At 38.0% G+C, this 25,798-nt stretch overlaps 1 protein-coding gene across 1 annotated transcript in view; it reads left to right on the plus strand.

The window, feature by feature from the left end:
- Positions 1–25,547, plus strand: part of TTC39B (tetratricopeptide repeat domain 39B) — a 142,831-nt gene extending 117,284 nt beyond the window's left edge. Inside the window, 11 exon segments of the mRNA XM_032300152.1 lie at positions 584–649; positions 3,350–3,458; positions 4,209–4,276; positions 4,368–4,427; positions 5,862–6,023; positions 7,574–7,665; positions 9,168–9,294; positions 11,853–11,961; positions 16,391–16,508; positions 19,066–19,182; positions 22,123–25,547. Coding sequence (XP_032156043.1) covers positions 584–649; positions 3,350–3,458; positions 4,209–4,276; positions 4,368–4,427; positions 5,862–6,023; positions 7,574–7,665; positions 9,168–9,294; positions 11,853–11,961; positions 16,391–16,508; positions 19,066–19,182; positions 22,123–22,213 — 1,119 coding nt within the window. The 3' untranslated portion in view covers positions 22,214–25,547.
- Positions 25,548–25,798: the final 251 nt, after the last annotated feature.

The following is a 25,798-nucleotide window of genomic DNA, read 5'->3' on the forward strand; positions in this document are numbered from 1 at the left end:
CAGCCTGGCAACAGAGTAAGACTCCATCTCAAAAAAAAAAAAAAAAAAAAACCAAAAAACAACAACAAAAACTTTTTAAAGGTTCATTGTCTTAGCTAAATGAAATTAATTCATAAATGATTATTATAATATGCAGTCACAGAAATATCTGGTGGTTAAAACTTGTTTCTAGCCGGGTACAGTGGCTCACACCTGTAATACTAGCACTTTGGGAGGCCAAGGCAGGTGAATCACCCAAGGTCAAGAGTTCGAGACCAGCCTACCCAACATGGAGAAACCCCGTTTCTACTAAAAATAGAAATTTAGCTGGGCCTGGTAGTGCATGCCTGTAATCCCAGCTACTTGGGTGGCTGAGGCAGGAGAATTGCTTGAACCTGGAAGGCGGAGGTTGTGGTGAGCTGAGATTGTGCCATTGTACTCCCACCTGGGCAAAAATAGTGAAACTCTATCTCAAAAAAAACCAAAAACTTGTTTCTAATTTATCATGTTACTGAAGCATTAAAACTGTAAATTGTTTGGAGTTTAAATTTGTTTGTAGTTAAAAACACTAACATGTAAGAACACTGTATATTTCTTCTCACAGATGCTGTCCCTTTTACCAGCAAGGATTATCAGACTACTGGAATTTATTGGATTTTCTGGAAACAGGGTACACATTTAATATTATCTTAATTTTGACAGGGAAGATAAAACATTATTTATTGAATATGAGGGCAGTGCAACATGTCCTCATAACTAGCTTAATAATTATTGGCAATTTGTTTGCAGGACAGAAAATAAGCCTTTGATTCTTGATCATAATTTTCAGGAGTTAGACAGTTTTTCTGTTGAAAGTTAAAAATGTTCACCCTTGTTACCCAAATTCTGGGATAAAAAATTACGTGTTGCTAATATTGTTGCTTGCCAGATCTTATTACTCTCACGTGGCTTCCTATGCCTTCTAATAGTTGAGCAGCCCCAGAGCTGTCCTCCTTAAGACGAAGAAATTAGGCTGGATTTCCCTAATATTTTACGATTTTCATGGCTCAAACACCATGGACCCAACATAATTGCACTATTTTGGATTTCCATGTGTTTCTACAAGTTTGTTTATAAAACTCAGTGTGGAAATTTGTTTGCCATGAGTTTTATTTATTAAATCTCTGTGTGTTTGTGGTTTTGTAGTGAGTATATCACATTTATTAACCATAACACTCAATATGGTATTACAAGAGTTACCGCAAAAAGCGTTGATTAAAAAAGCAGGTTTTGAGAAATGTATGAGAGCAAGTGTAAACAGCTATCACTTTTTCCTGTTTATTGTACTGTGCGTGTTCTCTGCGAGTTATTGTGTATTTATGGTGCTTCCTTTATGATATTGTCTATTCTGACGCTGTGTTCCAACCCTTCTCCTTAAGCATTCAACTTCTACCTGATTCCTTGAGGGGCTCTAAATTGTTTCTCGAATAAAGTTCAAACTTGTATGGCTTCAAGGACCCCATGATCTGATTCTAGCCAGTGTTTCCAGCCATACTACCCCTATTCCACACATTCCCAGTACTCTTGTTAAACTGGGCAATTGGTTGTTCCCCAGCAAGGTCTATGCTTTTGTTTCCATGCTTTTGCTTTTCTGTGCTTTGGATATCTTTCCCAACTGACTTCCTCCCTAATAATTGTCTCTCAAGAGCCCCTCCATCCACTAGGGTTGAGATAAATGCCATCTGTCTCACAAAGCTGTCCTTCATACTCCTTCAGTGAGGCCAAAGCATTCCTGACTTTCAGAATTATCTATTTATCCTTCTTCCATCTCTCACCATATTCTAATAAGGTCATGTGTTCACATACTCTCTTCTCTATTTGATGGAAAGATCTTTGAATACATAGACCATGTTTGTTCACACCCACCATAATGCCTTGCACTTAGATCCTCATACGTTTTAATGAGTATTTCTACAGAGTATCTCCATGAAATGAACACGGCCCTTTTCTCTCTTTAGAATCACATGACATAAAAGGAGTTATGAGAGTGTCTTAGGCCAGTTAAATATATAAGGTCCATTTCTAGTTAGGCATTACTACCATTCTAATTTCTTTTTTTTTTTTTTTTTTTGGGAGGAGGTTTCTCACGTTTTCCAGGCTGGAGTGCAATGGCGTGATCTCGGCTCACCGCAACCTCCGCCTCCTGGGTTCAGGCAATTCTCCTGCCTCAGCCTCCTGAGTAGCTGGGATTACAGGCACGCACCACCATGCCCAGCTAATGTTTTGTATTTTTAGTAGAGACGGGGTTTCACCATGTTGACCAGGATGGTCTCGATCTCTTGACCTCGTGATCCACCCGCCTTGGCCTCCCGCCTGGCCATTCTAATTTCTTGAAGAAATTCTGCCTTCATGGAGGATAAGGATATATGAACTAGCATTTTAAAGTTTCTGACTAGGCCAGGCATGGTGGCTCACACCTTAAACCCAGCACTTTGGGAAGCTGAGGCGGATGGATTGCTTGAGCCCAGGAGTTTGAGAGCAGCCTGGGTAACATGTTAGAATCCTATCTCTACAAAAAATATAAAAATTAGCTGGGGCCGGGCGCGGTGGCTCAAGCCTGTAATCCCAGCACTTTGGGAGGCTGAGGCGGGTGGATCACGAGGTCAAGAGATCGAGACCATCCTGGTCAACATGGTGAAACCCCGTCTCTACTAAAAATACAAAAATAGCTGGGCATGGTGGCACGTGCCTGTAATCCCAGCTACTCAGGAAGCTGAGGCAGGAGAATTGCCTGAACCCAGGAGGCGGTGGTTGTGGTGAGCCAGGATCGCGCCATTGCACTCCAGCCTGGGTAACATGAGTGAAACTCCGTCTCAAAAAAAAAAAATTAGCTGGGCGTGGTGGTATACACCTGTAGTCACAGGTACTTGGGAGGCTGAGGTGGGAGGATCACCTGAGTCTGGAGAGGTAGGGTATGCAATGAACCCTGATTGTGCCACTACACTCCAGCCTGGACAGCAGAGCAAGACTCTGTCTCAAAAAAAAAAAAAAAAATAAAGTTTCTAAATAGAAAGTCAAATACCACATGTTTTCACTTATAAATGGGAGCTAAACAATGATACACATGGACATAAAGAATGGAATAATAGACACTGGAGGCTACCAAAGGTGGGAGGGGTGGGGGAAGAGGGGGTTGAAAAATTGCCTTTTGGGTATACTGTTCACCCTCGGGATGAGGGGTACACTAAAAGCCCAGACTTCATCACAGTGTAGTATACGCTTGTAAGAAATCTGCACTTATAACCCTTGAAATATATAAAAATGTTTGAAAAGTTTCTGAATATGACTTTCCAGTCATATTTTCTTTCTAAAATGTATTTAATTCCCATAGGAGCTGGGCCTCCTGCACTTACGGGAAGGTGCTTCAGGAAGAAGCATGAGGTCTGTATTGTGCTGCTTAACCATCCTCGCTTTTCACACCTACGTCTCCCTAATACTCGGTAAGATCTGGGCGAGATTGTTTCATTGAACATTGATGATCTTGGCCAGGCGTGAAGGGTTACACCTGTAATCCCAGCTACTTGGGAGGCTGAGGTGGAAGGATCACTTGAACCCAGGACTTTGAGGCTACAGTGAGCTATGGTCACGTCACTGCACTCCAGCCTGGGCGACAGAGCAATCTCCTGTCTCCAGATTAAAAAATGAAACAAAACAAAAAGTTGATTAATCTGAGTATGTAAAAATTTAGAAAGATCAGCAAGAGCTAGTAGTTTATGTCTGTATACTTTTTTTTTTTTTTAATAAAGGTAGAAAATAGTGTCCTTTGTCTTCGTGACATTTAGCAGAGGGAGTAGGTAGTTTCTTTCATTAAATAATTTTCATCTGTTCTCAGCTAAAATTTCTGTGTTAAGATGATCTATTTTATCATATATTAGATTTATTTTCTTTGAAAAAAATGAAATTTTTGCTAAATAAGTTATTATTGCCATTAGAACCAGAAATTCCAGTTAGGAATCTGAGAAAGCCACCTGCATTCTTAAGAATTAGTGTGTCCTAGAGCTTTCTTAAACTAAAGTTATAGGTGAGACTGGTCTTTATTTTATTCCCTAGATATAAACATGATGAAATAATAGTTTTCATCTTTTCCATGAGTAGGTCTTTATTTACTATATGTTAATGAAATTTGGAGAGTTGGTTATAAATATCCCCATGTCTTATGAAGACTGAGGCTTTTCCTGTTAAATTTCTAGGTACAGGAGAAGTGAATATTGCCGAAGCAGAGCGTCTCCTGGCACCCTTCCTCCAGGAGTTTCCAAATGTATGCTTAGTATTTCAAAATGTATGTTTCATCCATAATTAATCAGCCAGTGTTGACTGTTGAATGGTGTGTTTTCTTCTTTGCTCTGCAGGGCTCACTCATGTTGTTTTATCATGCCCGAATAGAGTTGCTGAAAGGGAATCTTGAAGAGGTAATTTATTAGGTGGGAGTTGTTTGGGGGAGTTGTCTGTATGGTGGAATTGCGTCCTACTCATCCAACAAAAGTAAACTTAGCTCTATGGACTAGACAAAAATAAAGAAAAAAATATATAAGTAAAAAGCCAAAACTTTAAAGTGTATATACATTCTGTTATATAAAATCTGTGCAGTGGATTACTGAATGTAGCCTACATTTCTACACAGAATACATTAAGTACTTTAGGGTAGTATATACCAAATAATAAGCTCAGAGATTTTCAAGAAACTGTGACTGTTATCAATTTCTGTATTATACACTGACTTTGGAATCTAGACCCTGCATGAGATGCAAGTCTACTTACTACATGTGGGCTCCTTATCAAAGGAAATTGTTTTCCAATTCTCTCAAAAAAGGAAGCATCGGAGTCATAAGTAGAAAAGTAAGGAGCCATTTATATATATATACCTTCACAAACAATTTTTTCCACACAAATGGGATCAAACATGTATTTTTCTGTGATTTGTGTTTTTCTGTTTACAATACGTCTTGGATCTCTTTCCAGGTCAGTATACCTAAATGTCTCCGATTCTTTTTGGTGGTTGGGTTTCATTTCATGGGATGGATATACTATACCTATTGAAGTGGTCTGCTGTTCATAGGCATTTGGCCACTACAAACTGTTGTAAACATCATTGTATGTATATTTCTGTGCATAGGTCTGTTTATAGATGGCAGATTATGATTAGTAGAATTCCTGGACCAAAATGTGCTGGTATTTTTATAAATCCAGCCAAATTGCCCTCCTCACTTAAGATCGTTCCAATGTAAACTCCAGTGAAGGTATAAAAATATTTGTTTCCAGTGCTCTTTGCCAGCTCAGGACATTATGTGATGACTTAGAATCGAATTTTTAAGTTTATATTGCCTAGTTTACAAATTTCTCCACATGTATATCTGTCATTTGTACATATTTTTTTTCTGATTTGCCTATTTACATTTTTGCCAATTTCCTGTTGCATTTTCTTTTTCTTACAGAATTTTATTTAGTTGTTGAATGATAAAAGGGTTAATCTTTTGCCAGTTATGTAGATAGTGACATCTTCTTCCTGTCTGTTGCCTGTAACTTTGCTCATGGTGTTTTGTTGTGTGGAAGTTGTAACTTTATTGTCAGTCTTTTCTTTAATGACTTTTACATTTGATATCTTCCTTGGAATGGAACTTCCCCACTCCCACATTATAAAGTGTCAAGGCCTCCTCATAAAATTAAAGAAAGAGGCAGAACTTAACTGAACCATTGCCTGTAAGGAAAAAATACATATAGTTATTGAGAGGTTTAATGAGTGATAATTTTGTCCTTTTTGTACTGACAGTTTTATGCATTTTTCATTAGGCTATTATCTCCTTGTCTAATATCTGGATGATCAACTTTACGCAATTGATTTACAGGCACAAGAAGTATTTCAAAAATGTGTTTCAGTTCAAGAAGAATGGAAACAGATTCACCATCTCTGCTACTGGGAGCTAATGTGGATTAATGTTTTCCAACAAGACTGGATGCAAGCTTATTACTATTCAGATCTGCTTTGCAAAGAGAGTAAATGGTCCAAGGTAAAGGGCAGTACTTTCATTAGTGGCTTCTGTTTGCTAATATGTGGCCAGAATGATTTTCTTTTAGGACTGTTTGTTCAATAGTATGATCCCACAGTGCTTTCTCAATTTAGAGATACATGAAAGGAGGAAATTTGCCCTAAGTACCTACCATTTATTGGTACTGTCCTCAGCATGACATTCTTTAAAAGCCATCCACAGTTCTTTTTAGGGCCAAACACAATGGCCCACGCCTGTAATCCCAGCCCTTGGGAGGCTAAGGCAGGAAGATCACTTGAGGCAGTTTTATACTAGCCAGGGCAACACAGTGTGATTTTATCTCTACGAAAAGTAAAACCATTAACCAGGCATGGTGGTGTGTGTCTATAGTCCCATCTATGTGGGAGGCTGAGGCAGGAGGATAGCTGGAGTCTAAGCATTTGAGGCTGTAGTGAGCTATGATCACACCACTGCACTGCAGCCTGGTGGCAGAGCGAGACCTTGTCTCAAACAAAAACAAAAAGTTAGCCGGGCGCGGTGGCTCAAGCCTATAATCCCAGCACTTTGGGAGGCCGAGGCGGGGGGATCACGAGGTCAAGAGATCGAGACCATCCTGGTCAACATGGTGAAACCCCGTCTCTACTAAAACTACAAAACATTAGCTGGGCATGGTGGCGCGTGCCTGTAATCCCAGCTACTCAGGAGGCTGAGGCAGGAGAATTGCCTGAACCCAAGAGGCGGAGGTTGCGGTGAGCCGAGATCGGGCCATTGCACTCCAGCCTGGGTAACATGAGTGAAACTCCGTCTCAAAAAAAACAAACAAACAAACAAAAAAAAAGTTATTTTAAACATGAAGTTTTATCTTTAAAAATTAATTGTACTTATAAAGTTATGAAATCTTAATCATCTTGATAATTTTGTTTGGGCTTCCCAGTGCCCTGATGCCCAGGCTTTTCATGATAATGAAAATTATTTCTGATCCACTTATGAGAAGTTGGGGACAATGAGATAATTTTTTCTTGTCCATTCTGCCCACTTTCTCACCTATGAATGCTGTAGTTGTATAATAGGAAAATGGTCTAAATTATTGATAATTGAAAAGAGTTGTTTTCATTTTGAACAGGCAATGTAAGATTTCATTTCGCCGGGCGCGGTGGCTCACGCCTGTAATCCCAGCACTTTGGGAGGCCGAGGCGGGTGGATCACGAGGTCAAGAGATCAAGACCATCCTGGTCAACATGGTGAAACCCCGTCTCTACTAAAACTACAAAAAATTAGCTGGGCATGGTGGCGCGTGCCTGTAATCCCAGCTACTCGGAAGGCTGAGGCAGGAGAGTTGCCTGAACCCAGGCGGCGGAGGTTGCGGTGAGCCGAGATCGCGCCATTGCACTCCAGCCTGGGTAACAAGAGCGAAACTCTGTCTCAAAAAAAAAAAAAGATTTCATTTCCTCTGATTTCTTTAATGCCTCTTAATACTATACCTGGAAGACTTGTAGGTGATTCCTGATTTGAAAGGTAGAAACGTCATGTACCTAGGGATGTTCTGTAATAAGCTCCTTCTTTTTCCCAAGGCAACTTATGTGTTCTTGAAAGCTGCAATTTTAAGCATGCTTCCAGAGGAGGATGTGGCAGCAACTAATGAGAACGTGGTAACTTTATTCAGGTATGCGAGACACTATTTCTATTAACAAAGGCCCTGAGGGTATAAAGGGGTGAAACTCCATCTTTACTAAAAAATATAAAAAATTAGCTGGGCACGTGGTGGCATGTGCTTGTAGTCCCAGCTACTTGGGAGGCTTAGGTGGGAGGATTGGTTGAGCCTGAAAGGTGGAGGTTGCACTGAGCTCAGATAACACCACTGCACTGCAGCCTGGGCGACAGACAGAGTGAGACCTTGTCTCCAAAAAAAGACCATGTATACTAACCAGCATCAGCATCAACATTAGTAGAAGCCATGGTATGATAAATGTCACCTTTTACCGTAAAGTTCATTTTCTCATTTCACAGAAACAATTAATGGGAGTATTAAGATACACTAAAATCTTTTCAATCTCCTTCTCTTTCTTCCACTGCAGATTAAGCTTTCTCCATATCAAAACAATTTTTGTGAAAGATGTAATCATTTTATTATCAGGAGAAAGCTTTGAGGTGCTCTTTCATAGCTTCTAGGTTGTTGGGATAATGAGAGTTCTAAAATGAATGGTCTCTTCATAAAGATGCTGTTACCTTTAAACTACAAGGGTTCCTGTCTGAGACATGGTTCTGACCCCTTCCTCCTGACCCCCACCTCACATTTCCACCACCTTGAACATAAATGATGGGACACTCTAGTTTAAAGCCCATAACTCTATATTATGCCTAGAAGTAACCTAACAGAAGCTTGCCTCATATTGGGGCATATTATTTCATGTTACTTTTTCTTTTCGTCATGCAATTGAGTATTTCCTTGAATTCTTTCTCAGCAACTTGTTTGATGCATTCATAAAATTATGTATAAGAAAGTATTCCTGGGAACGTGTAGTCTCCCCATCCTACTCTCATTTTTACCTGCTTGTGAATTTTGTAATTGGAATTCTTTAGAATTTTGAAAAGAAGTTTGTATACATGGTACATGTCCTAAGCTGATTATTTCCCAAACCACCTGTGCTTAGGAAACATTTCTTAAATTATACATTAATTAATGGCTATCTTTTGAGCCATATTGTTTTTGTAATACCTGCAAATAGGAATAGGAGATATAGCAGTGTACCATCTTCGCTCTCCCTGAGCGTCCACAACATAAGTAAATACTTTGGACTCTTTCCTGCTTACTCCTAGAAATCGCCAATTTCATACCTAGATTTCCTGGAGTGTGTTTAAGACATTAGCTAAGTTGACTGGAAAGAAATATGTGTCAATCAGTGGTTCTCGATCTGAGTGTGCCTCAGAATGACCTGGAGGGCTTATCAAAATCCAGATTTCTTGGCCCCAGCCCTGGAGTTGCTGATTCAGTAGGTCTAGAGTAGAGCCTGAAAAATGGCATTTCAAACAGCTTCCCAGGTGATGCTGCTGCTGCTGCTGGTGGTGGTGGTGTTGGTCTGTGATGTTCATTGTGACAATCACAGGTGTAAATAATGTATGTGTTGCCATGATCTTTCTCTGGGGCTGGGCTGGGGCTCTTCACAGACAGGTGGAGAGCTTGAAACAGAGAATTGCCGGGAAATCTCTCCCTACTGAGAAGTTTGCTGTGAGGAAGGCTCGCCGTTACTCCGCTTCCTTGCCTGCACCTGTGAAGCTCGTCTTACCTGCCCTGGTATCTGCTTTGATTTTATTTACTTTTCATATACTAGAAATAAATTATCTACTCACAGCAGCAGGGAGCATGGGAGCATATCTAAATTTGGTTATGAAGTTTAGCTCAATTAAAAATCATTGTAAGGCAGGGTGCGGTGGCTGATGCCTGTATTCTCAGCACTTTGAGAGGCCAAGGTGGATGGATCACAAGGTCAGGATTTCAAGACCAGCCTGACCAACATGGTGAAATCCCGTCTCTACCAAAAATAAAAAAATTAGCTGTGTGTGGTGGCAGGTGCCTGTAATCCCTACTTGGGAGGCTGAGGCAGGAGTATAGCTTGAATCCAGGAGGTGAAGGTTACAGTGAGCCAAGATCACGCCACTGCACTCTAGCCTGGGCAGCAAGAGCAAAACTCCATCTCAAAAAAAAAAAAAGAAATACTGAATATATCAAGTTACTGTGACTCTTCTGGTACTTTAGTTTTTGTATAGATAGCACAGGAAAGCTGTTCAGTGTAAGCTGATGCTGCGGTCCTCCCCTCTGGTGCTTCCTGAGGGTTTTTTGTTTTTGTTTATTTTTAAAAATTCAGAGTTTATTTCATTATTTCTCTTTGACAGTTATTTAGGTTTTTCTGGTTTTTACAATTAAAAACTAACATGAATATCCTCTTTTTGTACATGTGCATATAATTCTCTAAGAAGAGTTTTTTTTTTAATGGAATTCCTAGTTGAAGGGAATATATACATTTACTATTTTGGTAGATATTGTCAAATTTCCCTCCAAGAAAAGCTCTGCCAATTTAAATAAGTACTGACGGTGTTTTACCATTTTAATTTGCATTTCCCTGTTGATGTGGTGGAGCATCTTTTCATGTGTTTCTTCATTTTTATTTATTCTTGTGTGAATTGTTGTTTATATTCTTCCCTAATTTTTCATTGGATTGTTTACTGTTTTCTTAATGACTAATGAGAGCCCTTTATACATAGAAATAAAGAACAATGCAGCCCCTCCCTGACAGGGGTCAGACAGGAGTTAGCCTGAGCCTAGCACCTAGGTCCATGTGTTTCCTACCTAACGTAACCTCAGAGAACTTCAGCATCAGATAGCGTCCTTCTGTGACTGTGATGGAGCAAGATAAAAATATGACCACTCTGTAATCGTGTCTGAGCACAAATAGAAATTACACAAGATTTGTGTAAGTCACACAACCAAACATCTCCCTCTCCCAGCTCACATGAGAACCTGCTGCTGCTTTACCAATGATCGCTGTAGCTCCATGCCTGATTCATTTTTATTAAGTGATTTGTACTGGGAAGGTTTTCTGTCTCACAGAAGTCTACTGACAATTTTCTAGAATACTGTTGTCTTTCTTTGCCTAGTACTTAGATACCAGTATGTATGTAACTGTGTCCTGCTTTGACTATTAAGAATCTTAGCGAAGGTTAACTCACTACACTTCTTTCTCCGTGTCTGTGGGTACAGAATATACAGGAAATTGGCTTGAAATGTTGATACTGGGATTTTTTTTTTTTCGTACCTAGGAATTTTGCCAAAAGCCTGTTTTTCATTAAGTCTCAGATATGGACTTGCCTCCTTCTGATAAAAAGATTCCATCAATAAAAATAATTTTTAAAAGGTCATCATCATCAGTTTAAAAAATATTCTGTTCTTGAATTGAGCTCTTATTCTTTTAGCAAGAAGAAATTTTTACATGTAAAATTGAAGGTAGAGTGTCCTGATCTTAGTTTTCAGTGTGAGGTAATGATACCTTTGTCTCCATTCTCCCTGAGTGTTTCATCCTCATTTCCACTACTTCCTGGTAATAGGCTTTTCAAGTGATATTTTATCATCTTAAAATTTATTTCCATGAAGATACTAATTACTCTGCTTATTTCATACCGTTCAAAATATGAACTACGCTATCAGGAACATTAGAAAAATATTTTCAAGCGAAAGCACGTTTGCTTTTGATCCAAAAAAATTCTCATCTGGTAGCCCATTAAATATAATCTGCAATGAGAAATCATTAGTTTACATTTTAGGATCTGTCATTCAGCCATATGGCTTTTAAACGAATACGTTTTCTGCATATTGGATTGCATTACTGGACTGTCACATGTTTCTAATGGTATAAAAGATCCTAAGCCCAGTAAAATATTCCAATGTTTATATCCAGTGATATTCTTGGAAACATTTTATGTAAACGACTGGCAGACATTTAAAAATATTTTTCTTTACTTAAAAGTAATAAAAGTTTACATTAAACAGAATTATTCGTAGTATCGGTTTAAAATGTTTATTTCTGTAAGTGTATCCTATTACCTTCTAAAAGAATTACATGCTTGTAGATATTTAATAAATATTTGCTATATGTATGAATAAATTAAAATTTCAGTGAAAACACACATACTGAATTACTGCACAGTATAAAAGGCAAAAGCAAAGGAAAATGATCTGTAAATATTGTCTTGAGATTCCTAGAAACCAAGGCAAAACATGTGAACATCGTTTTGGGATCATAAAGGACACTGAATAACCTCGTATAACTGCAAATCGTTTCCATTTTTTCTCATTAGGAAATGATGTATGTCTGGAATGGTTTTTCAGTAGTGAGCAAAAGGAAAGACCTTTCTGAAAATCTGTTGGTAACTGTCGAAAAAGCTGAGGCAGCTTTACAAAATCAAAGTAAGTATGCAAAGTAAGCACCAAGGAGTCTTTGTCTCTGCTCCGTGACCACTCTCCTGTCTTTTCCCTGTGCACATCTGCCTGTATTAATTTTTGTACATTATAAGGACAAAGAACTTGAGCTGCAGGGGTCTGGGTGATTGCAGTCCAGATGCAGGGAGGAATCATACACGCTGCAACTACATGAGCCTTGGAAACATCTTGCTAAGGGAGAAAAGCCAGCCTTAAAAGAGCATACATTGTATGATTCCATTAAAAGTGATACTCAGAATAGACAAATCTATAAAGACAGACAGTAGATGAGTGGTTGCCTAGGGATGGAGGTTGGAAGTTAGGGATTATGATGGGGAGGGAGGTGATGAAAATGTTCCACAGTTGACTGTGGTGATGGCTGTACAACTCTGTAAATATGCTAAAAACCATTGAATGGTACATTCCCAATGGGTGGATTGTATGTTATGTGACTGTATCTTAAAACTGTGACAAAAAGATGAACGGAGGAAGCCCAGCATTGGAGTTTTAGAGCAGCACAAGGAAATACCCACTTCCCTCTGGGTTGAGTTTGCTGTGACTCTTTTTTTTCCTTTCTCTTTTCTGTTTTTCTTTTCTTTTCTTTTAGATAGAGTCTTACTCTTTCATCCAGGCTGCAGTACAGTGGTGTGATTTTGGCTCATTGTTACCTCCACCTCCTGGGTTCAAGCAATTCTCTTGCCTTAGCCTCCTGAGTAGCTGTGATTACAGGCACACACCACCACGCCTGGCTAATTTTTGTATTTTTAGTAGTGACAGGGTTTCACCATGTTGGTCAGGCTGGTCTCTGAACTCCTGACCTCAAATAATCCACCTGCCTCGGCCTCCCAAAGTCCTAGGATTACAGGCATGAGCCACCGCGCCTGGCCTGGTGTGACTCTATGCCTCCTTATTGCTGTCTAACAGTTAGTGTGTTTCTGCAGACCCAGGGAATAGTTTTTAAGGTAAAATGTTATCACAGTTTATTCTACCCACTATGTTCGGCTGTGCTAGAGGCCACATTTCAGTTGACTGGGAGCAGCTGATGTGGTAAGAGGAGAATCATGTGGTCTGGGCTTATAGTCCCAGCTCTGCAGCCATCAGACTCTGGGTAACCCATCTGTTTTCTTGGGAAGTGGGAGGAATGTTGGACCAGATGCTATCCAGCGTTGTTGCCTTGCCCTGACATTTTTTGATTCTGTATTTTTAATGGGGGTAAACAATGCCATAAGTGATAGCCTTTGTTGTATTTATTTTCAGTGCCAAATCACTTAGGTATTATCCCAAGATAAATGGTCTTATCTTTTGTAATATTCTAACCACAGAAGTAAAATGAAAACTTCTGTGATGATAAACATGGTAAAGGGCATAGAAATTCAGGAATGGTGGGGGAAAATTATAACAGTTAACTAATTTTTCTTAACTGGGAAAAGATGGGCACTCCAGGAGCCCAGCCACTGTCTATTTGAGCAAGCTCTTCACTTCCCCCAACCCCCTATTTATTCCCTCCACTGGTTGAGGGCAAAATTAGAGGGGAAATATATTTTATCAGACTATGCAAATAAAATACAGTGGAAATTTAGAAAACCAAGTCGCTCTCTTCCACCCATTCTTTTTTCTCTTAATGACATGCTGAGATGATAGGCTTTCGAGATATTTAAGCAGGCAGTGGGGAGCTGAGACAGACAAAGACAGTCATGTCATACTTACTCACAGTTTTGGCTTTGTGTGTCTTCTCTCTGGATGAAAGAATTAGTTTATTTTCTGAAGATCACCTTTGCCAGATATTGCACGTGACACTTATGATGACCTCTTCTAGGACTTATTTTCTGCAAGAAGATTATCTCCTGCTCTCCTCCCCACGTCAAACTGTTAGGACAGCTTAGTAATTAAGCACCTATCCTTCAGAGCAGGGAAGAAAAGTCCATATTTGGAAAATGGAGAGAAGTTGTAAACTTGAGGTTACATCATCTTCCACCCCATCCCCTGCCCCATTATTGGAAATTGGATGTGCATTTGCCTCCCCTAGCTTTGCAAGTGTGTCTGAAGTAAAAGATGGTGGAGGATACAACTGATCTTCTACTCTGCAATGCTCTGGCTGTAGTTATTAAATGCTGGTCACTGATACAAAAGATAGAGCTTTGAAGACAGCACAGAAGTTGGTGACATCCCTGGAGTCAGCATTTGGTATTAATTCCGATAGTGTTTCATTTGAAATCTAACTAAATTCAACATGTAGCCAGAAGTTCCACTTTGACTAATTTGTTTAATAAAATTATATAGCAAACATTAAGAGAGTTATGTAAAAGGGAAAGTGATGCTGACTTTATGACTTTTTACTTTCTATATTTATTTTCAGATTTTTCTCTTGGGGGCGTTTCAGCTAGCTTCTAAAAATTTCAACATAGATACTTTTTGTAGTTTGGGCTTCAAACTTCCCTGTTTCTCAGCCTATCCACTATAAAAGTTCAGCAGATCTTTTGTTATAAAATTGTACTACGGCAGCTTTATCATGTAATTTTCTTTGAATGTAAAATGGAAACACATTACTTGTGTGTTGTGTGTTATGTTCATTTATGAACACGTTCATGAGGTTGAAAATCATGACAAAGCATTTATACTTTAACGGAAAACAGTCATCTGATAGATAATGGTCTGGAATTTGAGGAAATAACGATTTTGCTATCTGAGATTTTTGGAGAAATACAGCATTTTTGAGCCTACTTGCCATATGCCTAACTCAAGTTTGACATAGAAGTTACATGTGGCTTTACTGGTATTTTAACTTCCCATGATGTTGTCTCTTCCTCAACAAAATCGTCATTCATTGAGCACCAGAATGTTGTGATAACATAAACTGTCAATACAATGCTACAGGAAACTCAGTAGAATGTACAAAAATGATACTAAAAGGTAGCATCCAATATGGACCTTTGGTTTTGGTTCTAGGTCCTAAAATATATTACTTCTCTAATGTCTATTTTAACATCCGTGATTAAAAGCAATGGATAGAATTTTATTTTGGTAGAAAGATGATTCTAAATAAATTATAGAAAAGATAATTTGTTATTGATACCTGTGATTTTTCTGGGTGAGTGACCTATCAGGGCATGAAAGTTAGAGGTGAATATTCAGTTTTTAACACCTAGAAGTAAAGTGAGTTAATCTCCATAGACAAGTGGTTTACCATCTCAGCTGCCAGCGCATGTGAATGATGATTTTTGAGCTTTGTGCTGAAAGCAGGATTTCAATAGGAGGGACTCCCAGGGCCTCGTGCTTTCCCTTTACTGCCATCTTCTCTACTGTCACAGCCTGAAATGTGAAATTACCAGTCTGTCTTGGAATGACTTTGTACTTGCCTATAACTTGCAAAAAAATTTCAGAAGTGTAAACGTGGAATGGCTACCTTTGTCAGATAGATGTCACACATAATATGGTTCCTTCTGTTTAACACACATTTGCCTTCGGCTGTAGAAAGCAGAGAGCATTTTCAAAAGTGAAAAATGCAAGAAAATCCTTGACATTTTCCTCAAACAGAAGTTTGTGGAGATTTTAGGTGCCTTTCATGCACTTCAGAACCGTTTTGTTTTATGGTATAATTTTCCCCAAAAAGAACACAACCTGAGAGAATTGATAAGTTGTAAACATAATGATCTGGAGAGGGTATTCTACTTCCTGAATTTTTAATAGGGATAAGGCCATCTGCTTCTCCATATGGAAGCGTTATCCTCTCCTGTATTGAAGCCAACACCGAAGCCAGACAACAGGAGGAAGCAGCCTCCTTGTTCCCCATGGCTTTACCTTTTATAGAATTAATAAAGTTCTTACTTTATTTAGAGTTCAGATTTCTGGTTGTTGTATCTAAGGTCACAAAGCTCAGAGTGTGGCCACCTGAAGAATATTTTAAGGTGGATAGAGTGAACTCCTTAATCAAATGATGTTTTTATATAGTAAATACAGCATGTAAGAATGTATGTGTGTATCAGATGGGGTCTTGTTCTTTCACCCAGGCTGCAGTGCAGTGGTGCCGTCATAGCTCACTGCAGCCTCCAACTGATGGGCTCAAGTGATCTTCCTGCCTCAAGCTCTCAGCAGCTGGGACTACAGGCATGTGCCATCATGCCCAGTAATTTAAAAAAAAAATTTGTGTAGAGACAGGGTCTCACTGTATTGTCCAGGCTGGTCATGAACTCCTGGGCTCAAGTGATCCTCCCACCTTGACCTCCCAAAGCACTGGGATTACAGGTGTGAGCCACTGTACTCAGTTCTTTTCATTTAAAATGATTTCATTGTATTTTATTTAGTAAGGCATAACAAATGCTAAAAATATTTTCCTTGTTTTTAAATGATCCCTCTGAAACTTTGTTCTTTCTCTTAAGATCTTAAAAAGTATTTTTCTTTGTATGTTTTTTGTTTTAAGATTTTAACAGCTTCTCTGTGGATGATGAGTGTTTAGTGAAGTTACTGAAAGGATGTTGCCTCAAGAACTTACAGCGGCCCTTGCAAGCTGAACTATGTTACAATCACATTTTGGAAAGGTAAAACCAAACAATAAAACCAACCTGAGTGCAAATTGTGGTTTCTAGGGAATTGCTGTGAGAAAGTGATGCAAAATGCTTTTCTCTCTTACTGCTGAACTTTTACTTGGTGTTACAAGAAAGAGAATCCAGTAGTGTTTTTTGTTGTTGTTCCTCATGAACAAAATTATGGTCTAGGTGTAACATGGCTTTATGTATTTCTAGTTGGTGTTTAAAGATGACTGACTCACAAAAACTATATTTAAAGCTGAACTAACAGATGTCTAGCCAAACTCTGGCAGCAGCATACTGAACCTCTGCTACTCATTAATTTTTAAAAATGTTTTAATATATTTCTTTAGTTTTTGTTTTCTTTCTTTCTTTTCTTTTTTTTTTTTTTTTTTTAGGAGATGGGGGACTTTTCTTGTTGCCCAGACTGGAGCACAGTAGTACAATCATGGCTCACTGCAGCCTGGAACTCCTGGGCTCAAGAGATACTCACACCTCAGCCTCTTGAGTAGCTGGGACTACAGGTGTGCGCCACCATACCTGGCTTCTGATACTAATTTAATTCTTGCGTTTGTTTGTTCATTCATTTATTCCACGGATCTTTGACCACCCACTGTATGCCAGAGACTGTACTGGATTCTAGGGATTCAGAGCTGAGTAAACAGAGTTGCCATCACCATGGTAATAATTTGGCAGGAAAGAGTGGCATGTAACTGTCTTTTGGCAAAGGGCAGTTCTTTGGTATATAATTGAGTTTTGTTTTGGTTTTATTTCCTCCCAGTGGCATTGATGATGATGTCCTGCTCTATTACTAACCACAGAGTTGAATCAAGGTTCTAATGCCTGGCCCTTTTCTCTGTATCACAAATGGCGTATCTACAGGGGCCAGACAAGTAACCTTACTTATTCAGGCTGGCTGAGTGGTGGCAGAAATAGGATTGGTAGGCTCTGTAGGTTAGGCTGTTTTCTCTGAAGTGTACAGCCACTCCTCAGCTCTATTTGATTATTGCTGTACACTGTGTGGCCCCAGTAGCAATAATCCCTACCATTTTTCATGAAAAGCCTAGAATCTGGATTTTATGTAAAACCTGATTTTAAAATATTGGCTCAAATTTTTTGAAAATGTTGTGCAAGCCAAAATGATCACAGCTGTAGACTGCTGGTGGACATCCTGTGCTATGTATCATGTGCCCTTCCATCCATGGCCACCCGATCCCCTTCTTCCTGACAGTACTAATGGGAATGTAGGTGGAGTGGTGCCCCTATAAGAATAAAATGTCTATTTCCCAAATGTCCCGTCTTTAGTAATATTCTGTTAATTAGTTAATGAACTATCCATGGAGTTCTATTTTATTAGTGTTTCTATAAGGATTAAAAGGATGACCCATTGTGCTGTTTTTTGTGTGTGCATCTCATAGTGAATTGTTTGCTCATGGGCTTTATAATTTTGGATTGTGAACTCACCTTCAGTGGAGTTTTATCTTGAGGTTCCTATGAGACTATGTTGAAGAAGAGTTGTTCTACAGTGATTTTGCATTTTATTTCTGCCATGGGCCAATTTCATGTTAATTTCATTGCTTACTTCTTGGATCATTTAGACAATGTAAATTTGAATTGCACATTCAATGTTGGCAGGCCTATTGGTTATTAATTTCCTAAGGAATTCTTTTTTCTTCCCATCAAAAATGCTGGCCAAGGAGACGACTGTCTTTGTCTTCCTCCTTTGCCAGTGGGTGGGTTTGTTCTAATTTGCCTTTCTCTTAAGGAATAGTCTTATAAGGATTCCAGCTTTAAATAGAGGTCTTATTTTCAGCTCCATGCTTTCTGTATGCCCAAGACCTCCTCTCCTGAATGGACATTAGGACACAAAGCCCTTATTCAGAAGGAGGCAGACCACAGGGCTCATTCAGCATCATCCCACATATGTAGAGTTTTGCTTTTTCAATTCTAGCTGTTTTTGGCACTTGAGGGTTTTTCCATACTTTCTGGTGAGCCAAGCTATGCATTTGGAATGGTGTTAGTTATATATATGTGTGCATATATATATATATTTATTATTTATTTATTTATTTATTTTTTTGGTGCTTCTAGGTGTTTTGTAACCAGAGAATTCTTATAATGGTGCTGAAAACAGAAGTGTTGACCATTTCTTTATTGGCCTTTTAAAGCATTATAAGACTTCAAAATACAAAGGGAGTTGAACCTTAGTTTAAAAATAATGCAACTTTGTTATTTCTAAATGGAGTCATTTTCTGAACACATTCTTGTTCAGAAAGATGACCTTGCCATTTCTAGGGTTAATCTTTAAAGATCTGTATGCACTGATTTACTTAAGGGGCAGCAGTCAACCATCAGTGCTGGGTTTATATTAAGAAATAAAAGATTAATATATGAAAGGCACATTATTTCTTGCCATAGTTTAATGAGTTCCATAACTATACAATGGCCACTTTTCTGTGATAGACTTAGTGCTGCACATATTTTCTGAGGAATGGGAATCATATATATTTAGAAAAATATATATTTCTTGTTCTATTAAGATTTACTTGCCTTTCCGTTGCCCTTTCAGTGAAAAGCTACTGAAGTATGACCACTACTTAGTGCCGTTCACTCTGTTTGAATTGGCATTTTTATATAAAAGCCAAGGGGAAATTGACAAGGCCATAAAGTTCCTAGAAACTGCAAGGTAAGTGTTGAAGGCAGCTTTTCCTTGATTGTTATAGAGTCAGAAATGTCAATGCTGCTATAACAACAGCAGTAATATTATATACTTAAAAATTAATTAATGTCAAATTAGTAATCATGCTACTTTTGCTAACTTCTGATTGATTTATACTCATGGCTTTTGCTGTAATTGTGCTGTTTCCAAAACCCTCTTACTGTCTCATTCTGTGACTATTTACAGATGTGATTATGGGCATCTATCTGAAAGACTTCTAACTTATTCTATATCAGGGGTTGGCCAGCTTTTTGTGGAAATGGCTAGATAGTAAGTATTTTTAGCTTTATACCATAAGGCCTCCATTCCAACTACTCCATTTTATCAAAAGAAGTCATAGAAGGTAATATGTAAATAAATGGGTGTGCTTTATTTGGAGCCTGGGTTGCCAGCCTTCGAGGTATTCAGCCATGTCTATTATTTTCTTGAAGAGCCATTGATCTTGTGAAGGTTGCAGATCTTACCCAGACTCCTTTTTTTTTTTTTTCTGTTTATTTTGGCAGTTTCAAAATATTTTTATCATTCTGATAGACAATAGCTTTTAGACCCATGATCATGGATCACTTAGGTAAGGCAAAAACCCTGTGGCCTGTTTGCCTCCAGTACTTCCTGTAGTAGAGAAAGAATGCCAGAGTAGCTCTAGGTCATAAATCACTATTTATGAGTGATTTAGAGTAGCTCTAGGTCATAAATAGTGATTTGTTCATTTATTCAAATTCAGCAATTATTCACTGAGCACTTATTATGTGTTAGAAACTAGCGAAGGCTTTAGAGAGACAACTGTAAGCAGGCAGTGTTTCTGCTCTTAGCCAGAGGGAGATATTAAATAGACAAGAAAAATATCAGTGGTATGTGTTCTGCTGAGATTTATAATATGATGCATGGTGCCTGGATGTTACTTCATGTTAGATTGAAATATTTCCTTGAGGAAGTGATATTGTAGCTGAGATTTACATAAGTAAAGCCAGTCTTGAGATCAATCATCAGAAGTCGACCAACTAACTAGGTAGGGAACATTCCTGGCAGAAGTCATAGTGAACATCTGCATTGAGGAGGTTGAGCCACTGGGTCAATGATGATGCTTTTTGCTGTGCTGGGGAATACTTAGAAGAGCATGTTTGGGGAGAGAAGGAAACATACTTCTGTTGAGACTATGATTCTTTGAGATGGCTATTAGGTACTCATATTAGGTAGATGGCAAGTTGGCATTCATACTTGGCACGGAGTTCAGCAGTAGGGTCAGGGCTGAATGTAGAGATTTCAGTCAACAGCACAGAGATAGTGATATTTAAAGCAATGGCACATGATGAAGTCATTTTGCGAATGTGCTATAGCTAGAGAAAGAGGTCTAGTACAGTGTCTGGTACTGTATATGGCATCTTCTTAGGCATTCAGTGATAAGATTAAGAAGATTAAGAGTATTAGGAAGACATCTAGGAAAGCCAACCAAATAGTGCTTCAAAAAGAAGAGCGTGGTTAGTTATGAGGGCAGCAGCTGAGAGGTCACACAGGGTAAGACTAGAGAAGTGGCTGCTGAATTGGGCAGCATGAGGATCACTGGTGAACCTTGACAAGTGAGGTGACAAATGAAATGGAGGTAGCTACTTTAGGCCACACTTTTAGGATGTTTGCTGTGAATAGAACATTGTAATGGGGCAAAAGCTTTACGGGCATGGTAGAGCCAAGAAGGGCTTCCTTCAAATATTTATATATAGGTGATATGACAGCAAGTTGCTTTTAAAGTCAGTTTGTTGGGAGTATGACCAATATTTTATGTGTTACATAGAGATATCTTCAAATCCAGCTATTGGAAAATTATGGATTATAAATACTTCTGTTCCAAATATTCATTATTTGAATACACAATGTGCAATAAGGCAACTTTATAATGACAAAAATAAAAGACCTGTAACTCACTGCTAAAAAGCAATGAAAAGCCTCCACTAACTCAAGACAACACTGATGATTCAAACATAAAGATACTTCCCAGTAATTCCAAGACTGTAGTCTGCACTTTCCCTTCATGTATTAGGAGCTTTGCAAAGTTCCCCAGATTGGTGGGCAGACATTTAGGAAAATACTCAATTCCATCCTTTGGTAAACTCCAGTAAAATGTTGATTTTAGTTTATGAATAATACATTTTATTAACCCTTATCATCATTACCACTGAGTAGCCCTCACACCTGTTTAAAATGAAGGGCTATAGAAGTGTCACTGTAAAGAAAGTGATTCTAGCTCACCCATGAACCAAGGAAGTATGTAAAAGTATTCCATTTTTCTGATTCTTAACAATTCTAGTAAAGGAAGGTCAACATAAATGCTCTTAAGCAGGTTTTAAATAATCTTTGGATTTCTGTGGCCCCTTTTAAAGACATTGACCTAATTATTATGTAATTATTGGCCAAACCATTGATATTTGCAGGTGAGAATTGGAATAAGTAATTTTGATGTCATTAGGTAATTCTGCTGTCTTTGCTGCAGTTGTTTCATTTGGGTTTCTTGAGTGATTGATCTGTGTGATCATGCTCACCATGGTTATATGCCCCTACCTTAGAATTTTTCAATTTAAAAAAGGAAGTCTAATTATTTAGGACTAGTTCACAAAATTTGTACAGCCCTCTTCACAACTTTCTTGCTGTGCTTATGAATGGTTTGGTAATTAAGCAGAACCTTGCTACTCAAAGTATGACCTTTAGATGACCACCAGGAATCTTATAGAAATGCAGATTATTGCAGTTCTCCCAAAGATCCCCCCAACAGAACCAGAATCTGCTTTTTACTAACATCTACTCTTATGCGTATTAAAGTTTGAAAGCAAATAAGCAGATCGGAGAGAGGAATGGGAGGGTGGTGGTACCCTGGTATATAAAGACATTTTGACTGTACAATTTTATTATTGTTTTTAGGAACAACTACAAAGATTACTCCTTGGAGTCCAGACTACACTTCAGAATTCAGGCAGCTCTTCACCTCTGGAGAAAACCTTCCTCAGATTGATCAGAACTTGAAGGATAGAATTTTCCCTCAATTAGCATCAGCATCTGCTATAGAATAAACCTTATATTAAAGTTGAAACGTGATCTTGTGAATAAGAACAAAAAAATGTTATTGTTAATATTTTCTATCATCTGAGAGGTTTACTGTTGGTCTACACAATTTTTTTTTCCTATGGAATGGCATTCTATATTATCTAGAAAATTCTTATATTTTGCCTCCCCCAAAATAATTTCATATTAGATTTGAATTGGGGTAAAGAAGCCTTTTAAAAGACTTGCAAATGCAATAGTCTAATTAGATTATTTATTTTTTTAATGTGGAAATTAATATTGTTTAGCAACTAGCTTACAAGTTGAGCCAATTTTAGAATTGTTGGGTAGTTAAACTTCAGAGATATTTTGTTGCCTAGTACTTAAATTTCAGAAGGTAGATAAGTATCACATTTAAAATAGTTTAACAGTGACCTTCAAAAGACTTGTGAAAAAGACAGTCTGAGAACATGAACACAGATGGGCTATAAAGTACTTCATAGGTTGAAAAGACCTGCATCTATAAAGGATGATGCAGTATTCAATTCCTGGTTTTTTACTCTTCATTTGAATAAATGGTGGTGACATTTTGGAGAGACTGGGTTTAAATGTACTTAAGTCTATTATAATAACAAAATTCAAAACCTCCTGTGTATTTAAAGGGAAGAAAGTATCATATTTTAGGAATTTTTCTTAACCTTAGCAATGAGAACCTAAAATACATATATAGGTTATTTTTCTTATAGGTAGTAAAATTCCTGCTGCTTTAAATGATATGTAAAATATCAGTAATTTTTACACTTAAGATGTTGGCAAGACCTAATTTTCTAATCTCTCTAGCACTGTGATGTCTCCTTGTAGATATCTGGACCTCACTTAGTTCTTGGGAAACAGATTCAGGGCATGGAGCAGAAGAGAGCTTGACACCCCATATGGTCCTTGTTCTGCTCCTCTATTAGCAGTTAGTGAGGTGACCTTTAGCGAGTCCACTGTGCCCTGTGTGTCACCATATTTTCTTCTGTGAAATCTAAATTAAAGAACAGATGACTTTCAAGATCTCTTTCAGTTTTATAACTGTGAGTCTATGTAATACGTATTTATTTTCAACAAAGAACTTTATAATGTTGAATGCAAACCATTCCCACTTGGAGTGTTTTATATTTCAGTCATCACCATTGCCCCTCATCCCCCACATGTGTGTGTTGTGGCCAAGGACCAGGTTGCATCCAGAGTGAGGAAAGGAAATTTATGAGTTGATGAATCTGGGCCTTGTCTTATTTCTGTTTCTATTTGGAAGAATAACTTGTCGCGGAAGCCTCTGCAGTTTAACAGAAGGAGCCGCCTATTGGGAGTCAGGAGTTCATTTCTGTGGGCTAATAGTTCTGTGACACGGAGTTAGTAGCTCAGCTTTTCGGGGGCTCAGTTGCCCCAGTGTGGATAGCAGTGTGGTATTTGGTACTTGTGAGGGTTCAATTAGATAAATCATATGATAGCTTTTTGTAAACTGTAAAAGGCTATACAAAAGTATGAGTTATTGTAATAATTATGGTTTATACGCATGGGTTACAGTATCAACATATGAGTAGTGGCTGATACTGTGGTCTGTGTTGTAAAATGAAAGAAGCATAGAAATTCAAATACCTTTCAGTATATTCATGTGTTTGATGTTGACAGTAGCCCAGGTTATATGAACTTGCTCCTGTCGTTCCCTGCCACGTGGACCTGTATCAAGAAATGTGTGGCTTCTTTTCCTTAAAGTACTGATTATTGACCAACACTGAGGATATATATCCAATGAAAGATGATTAATAGAACTCAAGTCGGAGTACCACCCCTTCGATACTATGGCAGTAGATATCAATGTGTTATTAATAGTATAACTTTAGGTACAGACAAAATAGAAAATAAAATTAACTGTCATTATAATTAGTAGTGGAAAACATTAAAAATTATTTGTGTATAGCTTTGGAAAAAAGTTTATGAAGTTCTTAGAAGAGCTTTGGTAACATTATTTTTGGAAGCATACACCCACATTGTGACTGTGGGTACGCTGAGCATTCTTACTTTGTTACTGTGAGAAGCTGCAAGCCAGTAAAAAAATTGTCTTTTGGGTATAAAATGAAACAATATTAAGCTTAGAGTGGCCATTTTTATTTTAACTCCACATTACTAAACAAATATAAAAGAAATTCATCTCCATATAAAAATCTTTTGTCATTTATATTTTATTTCATTTTTATATCCTATTCTTTGAATAGTTACCTGATACCATGGACAGTATATCCAGTGGATCTTTTAGTACTACTATAATATCAAAATGCTACAAATATTTATGTTTCCTGCTATGTTCAAAATATTGTAGTGGCACCAACTTCTTGTGGCATCAGCTAATACTGCATTTTGGAGTTATTAGGGTGCTCTGTGAAGAATGAATACTAAAGTGACAGTTTGATCTAGTTTTTTGAGGGACATTTATGATGGGGTTGGGTTGCCATTGTGTCTTGACAGTGCAATTCACGTAGTTCCTGGCATAATTGGCTTTTTTTTTTTTTTTTACTTAATTTTTCCTAATGGAGAGTCAGCGTTCTGAATGGTGCTATATAAATTTAAGTAAGTATATAAATTTAAGTGCTTTGTATATTAAGTGCTATATATATTTAAGTAACTATATAAATTTAAGTGCTTCGAAGGGATGATGACAAGGCAGGCATGATTTCCTCTTGACAATGAATGAAAGGTGAACTGCATCAGCTCTTATCTGAACATATATTTTAATGTTTTCTATGCCCTTTGATAAAAGAAGTTTCCAAGTTATATAGGAAAATTAAGCACCGATCCTGCCTTCATCCTCAGAGAGCAGAGGTGAGACAAGTGGATAAAAGCTGTAGGAAGCTGAATTCCAGATGAATCAGCACCAAGGAAGATTTTTCATTATTGGAAAACCCAGCAGTCTACAATCGATAACCAGTTCTTCTGCAAAGGGGTGAGTTTAGCAGGGCTAATGTGACTGCCATTTCTGCCTGTCCTAGCAGCTTAGACTAATTGAACTTTGAGGTCACTCTATGATTCTTTTATTAGGGCTTCAAATCAGTGGAGAATGTGTGAAGAAAAAATCGCCCCCCCCATTTCAAATAAAAGTGAATGTTTTCTCTTTCAAAGCTACTATTAGAGGTAGTTGTAATAGACACTAACAATCTCTGCTGTTAATACTTACGATTCCACTCCTTTTTAAAGTGAGTCTGTTGATCTTCATAAATAGAGGGGTTTTCCCCAGCGTGGACATTAAAAATAATTTTTTAAAAGTTCTTTGTGGCCAATTGGAAAATCTTTTGGAATTATCTAATTCTTCATTCATTTTGTATTTCATTCATTCATTCCGGTATTTCTGTTTTTTCCCCCTCCTGTTTATAATTTCTGTATTTAGAAATCTTAAATTGAAATACATTTAGTTAAAATGAGTTAATGAAGACTCCAGTGATGTTTTAATACCCTAAGATATTATGATTCCTTGGTCCTGGAATGGATCTTAGAAAATTATCTCATCCTCATGAGCCTG

Source organism: Sapajus apella, unplaced genomic scaffold (assembly GCF_009761245.1).
Source record: "Sapajus apella isolate SASKATOON/1434 unplaced genomic scaffold, GSC_monkey_1.0 scaffold42, whole genome shotgun sequence".
Taxonomy (NCBI): domain Eukaryota; kingdom Metazoa; phylum Chordata; class Mammalia; order Primates; family Cebidae; genus Sapajus; species Sapajus apella.